At 40.3% G+C, this 6,504-nt stretch overlaps 1 protein-coding gene across 2 annotated transcripts; it reads left to right on the top strand.

The window, feature by feature from the left end:
* Positions 1–540: 540 nt before the first annotated feature.
* Positions 541–6,461, top strand: LOC114446697 (putative monooxygenase p33MONOX). 2 transcript variants are annotated; one of them, XM_028422435.1, is made up of 9 exons: positions 541–682; positions 1,435–1,536; positions 1,700–1,765; positions 3,018–3,193; positions 3,274–3,388; positions 3,548–3,675; positions 3,843–3,946; positions 4,028–4,212; positions 4,958–6,461. In XM_028422435.1, exons 3-9 carry the CDS (start codon positions 1,741–1,743, stop codon positions 5,167–5,169), a joined length of 945 nt encoding a protein of 314 aa, XP_028278236.1. In that variant the 5' UTR covers positions 541–682; positions 1,435–1,536; positions 1,700–1,740; the 3' UTR covers positions 5,170–6,461. The 2 variants fall into 2 exon arrangements, with proteins under 2 accessions (XP_028278236.1, XP_028278235.1); XM_028422434.1 differs by having other exon boundaries at positions 4,955–6,461.
* The last annotated feature ends 43 nt before the right edge of the window (positions 6,462–6,504 follow it).

Here is a 6,504-nt window from a genome sequence, read left to right as displayed (position 1 = left end):
AGCTCCCGAATCAGCCGCTAGATGGCGACAAACAGTCGCCAATGAGACATGATCGCTGCTGGAAATGTAGACATTTCTATAGTTTTGATTGATGGATCGCATGTTTGATTGATTGACTGGTGTAATTTGAAGTCCCCTTGTGTTTCAACACCACCACAATATGCTATATTTTTAATAATTTTAATAAAAATCTGTGCTAGATTGCTGTGGATATTGCTTGCAAGTATTTTGTATTACATACAAAACACACACACATATATATATATAAAATGATGTTGGAGTTTAAAAATACTTAATACAGATGTGAATTGATCAATAATAAAAAAATAATAATGTTGTTTCAGTCCTGAAAAAATATAAACCTAAAAAATTGCACTGCAGGATAAAATAACCGGATGAAGGACAACTCAACTATTATTATATTATATAAAATATTATTTTTCATTAATTATAATCATTATTTAATGAGAAAATGATCAAATAATCCAAAGAAACAGGCGGACAGGTAAAGTCTCGCGATATTCTGCGAGATCAGGCGGAAGTACCGTGTCCATCGAGGAAGCGTCAGTCACCGAACACAATAATGGCTGCGACCCAACAACTCTGCTGTTCTCCTCTGCCAGTCGACATTAGAGGGTCACTAATGTTCCAGTCGTCGCTGTGAAGCCGCCGTTAACCTCCGGTAAGAGAAAATAAGACATAGTTGATTTTCACCGCTGTTTAACCCTTGTTAGCCGCCAGCGGTTTTGTTGGTATCTCGTCCAGTTCAGACTGGTTCCGCTAGCTTACCGAGCTACATTTAAAAAACACACACACACACACAAATGAAGGACACAACCTTGTATATTATCCATTCAAGTAAATGTGGACATATGTGATGCTGAATTTTGCCATAACATTCTGACAAATATATTTATTTTGTCGATAAAAAAATGTATAATTGTGTATACGTGTATTTGCTGTGATATTCTCGTGTTGTATTCAGAATATATTTAGAAATGTATTATTAGTGATATACATTTTTTTAACGAGTTTTTTTTAATGCAATTTAAATTAAAGGGTTTACTTGATGAGCTTTTATTTTGAAATGCACCTTGGTGCTGCAGCACTGCAGTTACGTAATCCAGCCTGTCTTCCATCATTCTCTGGAGTAATCCTGCAGCCGAACACTGCTTAAAACCTCTTTTATAACAGGATATGCTGCTTTTAACACTCATTTCTCTGTATCTTCTTAAACTGCACACAGCTGTCAGTTTCCCACCATGACTGTGTGAAGCTAAACATCAGGCTGCACTTGCAAATTCAGCCTGATGTTGTTTGATCGTTAAAGTGCACTATGAACAAAACAACAACAAAAACCACTAAAAAAAAAGAATGCACACATCTATTCAGAGACTCATCAGTTTAACCTTTGACCTCTGCTTTCTTCTACAGCTGCTTCCCTACAATGCACTGCCAGAGGCTTTTCATTGTGTCAGGCAGGCCGATGTAACCGTTGCCACCACCACCACCACACTTACTCCACATCAGTAGTAGGTAGGTAGGTGGGTGCCAGCCAACAAATACAGTGTTTATGTAAAAATGTGCCGGATAAGGAGGCTGCAGGGGGAAATGTGTTTGTTTGTGTCAACCTCTGCCAGAGCAGAATGTCATTGTCAGTTAGTGCGACACATAAATGTGAATGTCTCCTTTTTTTCAGGTTCTGTCCTGGTTTTTGTTGCCCCTTGTCTTCCTGTAATCATGTCTGGTTCTGGCGACTTACCAGGTGAGGACAAACTGCTCTTTTTTTCACAACAATGACAGCACACAGCAACGTTTTTGTGTCAGTTGTAAAGAGTGGGACATGTAAATCTGTATGGAAAAAAAATATTATGTGTAAAAATAATCATTTATATTATACCCCTGCATGACATGTGCAACCATAAGTGATGTTAATTATACAGTAATAAAAATATTATCATGAATGCTACACATCCTGCGCACCAGTGTTAATTTTGTTGACGAATCATTTTCGTCATAGTTTTCGTTAACGACCTTTTTTTGCTGATAAAAATGAGACGATAACTAAATAAAAACGCACGTTGCCAAAAACGAAGACAAAATGTATCGACACTTTCGTCAGCGAATAAAAACGAGACAAAATTATTGATGGAGACGAGATCCAATCAGAGCAAATTTTGACTGTGGAAGGGATGGACGAGTCAGGAGACGGCGGCAGAGAGCCAATCAGAAGTGATCTCTCTGCGTAAGGACGTTACCCCGCGATGCTGGAAGAAGGCGTCCTCATGCATGGTAACACAACACAGGAGGAGAACAGACACACGGACACGTTTGATGTCAAGACAAACAGGACGGTTTGCAAACCACGTGAAAAACACAACAAACCTGAAGCGACATCGAGTCATTTTAACTTCCGTTCAAAGATACACGTGACAAAATCTATAAATGAAGACACCGCTGCTGATGGTTTTACAGCATGTGACCTGTTTCTAAGTTGTCACTGAAGTATTTTGCTGCAGTTATGGAGGATTCATGAAGAAGGTCATGACTGAACAGTGTGTTCAGGGAGAGCAGCTCACTGTTCACTGGTTCTTTGTGAAAAGGTCATAGCAATTAAATAAAGAGGTGTTTGTTTCAAACACAAGTTAAAGCTGTGCCTGTTTTTATTGCACTTCAAACCTTAATTATTTCATGAAAAAATATATATCAAAGAATTTTAGTCGACTAAATCCACGGCAGATTTAGTCGACTAAAATTCTTTGATATTTAGTCGACTAAAACTAGACTAAAAGTTCAAAAATGTCGATGACTAAAATGTGACTAAAATCAAATGACATTTTAGTCACAAGACTAAAATAAAAACTAAATCAGAAATTGCTGCCAAAATTAACACTGCTGCGCACTGATCCCTTAATGCACGTGTAGAAATACTGTTATTAGTTTAATAGCTTGCTGAAAAAAACCCTTTAAAAACTTTTTTGGGAAAGCTGTTACCATCACTGTTTGTGTCTCTGCAGCCATCGAGGGCTCAGGGATGGGAGGGATGAAGCTTCCCATCGGGATGACCCGACGAGCCCTCAGCTATGACGATAACCTGGAGGCCCCCATGTCCACGCCGCCGCACGACATTAGCATCAACAAACTGTGGAGACGACCCATTATACCGGAGAGGAAGTTCTCACATCTGGCTGAGGTGAGACGTCCGGAAAACACACGCACATTTACCGTTAGGTTGCTCATATTTTTACTCTTATTGGTATTTGTTCTTTTCAGGAGGATGAGAATGGTACAGTCAGTCAGACTACAGTGCAAGACAGCGCCCCCTCTAGGTCACCAAGTGTCGTGAAAACCAAGGCTTCTTCTATCATCATGAATTCCCTCATCACCAGTACTGAAGATTTTCTTTTTATTTTCACTTTTACTTATTTTATTTTATTCAAGTGTGTGTTGAAGTAGTTTATCTTTATTTTTGCATATTTATCTCAGTCTTGTTCAGGTCATAATCAAACTATACACATGTATTCTTGTACTCGTCTCTTTTTTTCAGAACAAACTCAAGATAGCGTGTACAAGTTTGAGCAGAGGGCCGGGCTGACTGACACCAGCTACACTCCCCACAAAGGCCTCACCGCGGAGGAGACAAGACACCATCATCGCATACCTGAGTCCCTCCAGGTCAGTCCTGCATATTACAACATTAATACATGGACAGTCAGTCATCTTAAAACCCCAAAACAGGCACAGCCAGAAACTGCAAAATACTGGTCACACTTGTAACTTTCTGATGGTTCTACTTTATTTGCAGTTTCTGTAAAAACCCAAATGTTTCTTGTTGTGTTTAGAAACTGCAGATCCAGACCATGGAGGCCAGGGATGAGCGACAAAACTCCTCCGCTCAGTCCACCCCCTCCAACACCCCACACAGCTCTCCAAAACCACAGCGCAGGTACAAACACAGAGCAGTCCGAATCTTTTCTATCCTACAAATAGTATAGAAAAATCCATAACATGATCTGTGTGTGTGTAGGAGCTGGTTCAGCAGTACAAGTTCAGAGGTCAGCATCAGCTCGTCCAGCAGCAGCAGCAGCGTGGACATGGTAGGAGGAGACATGGCAGCGGGGGGAGGTGTGGTTGAACGGTGGGGCGTGTTCGGGCCTCGGCCACACATCCAGAAGTCGACCTCGGACTTGGGATCGGACCCCACGCCCGCAGGTAACAACATCATCCTAACAACAAGCAGAGAACACTGCTCTCCCCTTAGCATGTCAGGCGTAAACAAGAACTTGGTGAAAGGTGATTTACGTGATATCACATAGAAATGTCCAGGATTTGGGTTAATGGATGAATGAATGACCTTCAGACTGGCGGTAAACATATTCAGGGCTGACGCTCCCAGGTCTTTTCACTCATTGGCGTTTACGAACAGTCAGTCAGAGATGTCCCACGTCCCTCCAATATAAAACTTGGAGCAAAACAGATCATTTCTGTGTCTAGCATGGTTACCTCTGAAGTGGAGACTTTAAAATCATTCTTCCAGGATGACGTTGGGTAGGTAATAGGTCAAATTTAGTCCAAAATACTTTTTTAAAGTTACTTGGAAAGGTTTATTGACGTCATGTAAACATGCTGTGAAAATGAAAGTTTGTGTATTTGTTTATATTTAATGCATAAATAGGTTAATAATCACTACAATGCAGACAAATATTTGAATTTTTTTTATCAGACATGAATACGTGAGCTTCATTTCCAGCCAATTATACTTATTATATTTAAGTTAGAAGTATAATAATGATGACAAGTGCTTTATTTTGTAATCTGACAAAGTTTCCTGGCTGTGTGTGAAGTTGTCATCGTGTGTCTCATAAAGCTGCAGTTAGCAGTCTTACACCTGAGATAACTAAAGTCCATGCTGGTTGTGCCATTTAAATTGAGTGCCTTATGCTGGTGTTCCCAGCAGGCTTTGCTTTGCAGGCGTACCGTGGTGCCCAGAAGCCATCACCTATGGAGGTAATGAAGTCACAGACTACCCGGCTTTCCGACAACCCCGCCATCCAGAAGGTGTCCCCGCCAAAGATGGAGATTCCCACTGTGGAGGGTCGGAGGCAGGGAGGGCGTCCACACAAGCTCAAACCCAGAGACATGAACATCCTGACGCCCTCCGGCTTCTAGGAAAGACGGCCCAGGCTGCATCACGCCGACGGGTTAAACATAACCACTATTCTGTCAACCATCTTTGTCACCAAAACAAAAAGTCAGGCGTTTACTGTGTTTATTGGCCGTTACATTCATTTCAGACCAACAAATATGTTGCTAGATTCGAAGATTGTGACTGTGATCTTGGTTTAAAAATGTAAATGCACTTTATCCCCACTATCGTCACTAGTTCAGTTCACTGTCTTACCTGTGATACAGATACAAGTTTCTCTGAAAATGTTTCACTAAGCAGGAAGAAGGGGGAAAAACATCTAACCAAGTGTAGTTTAGTATTAAATTAACAGAACAAAAATATACTGTAACAAAAGTCTCAGGAAAATCGGCAGGCTCCTGCTCACTGAAATGCTCCACCTGTTTCTTTTGCAATAATTATTTCTCGTGTATAGATCACTACAGATTTTATTCATGAAGAAAATGTGCGTGTGTGCAAATCTGCACCGCACTTTGACCAAGACTCACACATCAACATGCAAGAGTGAGGAAGAAGCTTCCGGTGTGTGAGCTTCGTTAGCATGTCAGATAAAGACGAAGGCTTCCTGTGTATGATAGAAGTCGGGGTGCGTGAAAGCTGTTGTGTGCACTTTGACTGAAGAAAGAGAGAGATGGTGCATGCATTCGGTGGCATCTTGCAGAAAACGTGAGACTTTTGTGTTTGATGTATCTTCAGTCGGCACAGAAAACAACGTGGCCTTACCATGAGATTGATTTAGTGTAGTTTTATGTTGGGAACTCGGTGTAGAGGTAAAACACATGTCTACAATTCCAGTTTACAAATACTTGATGTTGTATACAAGAGTTTGAAGCGTTGTGTTGTTCAGTGAGCTCTGCGATTCCACTGTCAAATGAAATGTAGCTCCTGGCTGATCATTTTTTTGCACTTTTATTTTGAAGTTGAAACAGTCTATTTGGTGATATTTCGATTCAATCTGTTAATGAAGTCTGGTTGTTGTTTTTTAAGGTGAAATTTCAAGTGCAAGTTATTTTCCACCTGGAACTCTGCTTTGACACACTGTAGAATACACACTGTTAAATGAATAGGACTGTTCCTTAGTTTGTTGTTTAAGTGTGGCGCTGTTCCCTTTAATTCTCTCCCTGACTGAACATTACCACTGAATCTCCTCTGTATGTGTGTGCAACTCTGTAGTGACTGAATCAATTGTGAGTTATTTCCTTTGATTAATAGCTCTGTACAGTTATTTTATTTTGAAAGAACTATTTGAGAATAAATGTTCTCATCACTCAAACAAGAGTCAGTTTATTATTTGTGATTTAAAAAACATTGTTTGGAAT

This window comes from Parambassis ranga, chromosome 14 (genome assembly GCF_900634625.1).
Source record: "Parambassis ranga chromosome 14, fParRan2.1, whole genome shotgun sequence".
Lineage (NCBI taxonomy): Eukaryota > Metazoa > Chordata > Actinopteri > Ambassidae > Parambassis > Parambassis ranga.
Note: the sequence above shows the minus strand (reverse complement) of the source record. Positions and strands in the feature narration are given on the sequence as shown.

Coding starts and splice junctions, on each gene's coding strand:
- LOC114446697 (XM_028422434.1), top strand. CDS start 1,741: ATGTCTGGTTCTGGCGACTTACCAG. Junction 3,947..4,027: donor TCTCCAAAACCACAGCGCAG/GTACAAACACAG, acceptor GTGTGTGTGTAG/GAGCTGGTTCAGCAGTACAA. Junction 4,213..4,954: donor ATCGGACCCCACGCCCGCAG/GTAACAACATCA, acceptor TGGTGTTCCCAG/CAGGCTTTGCTTTGCAGGCG.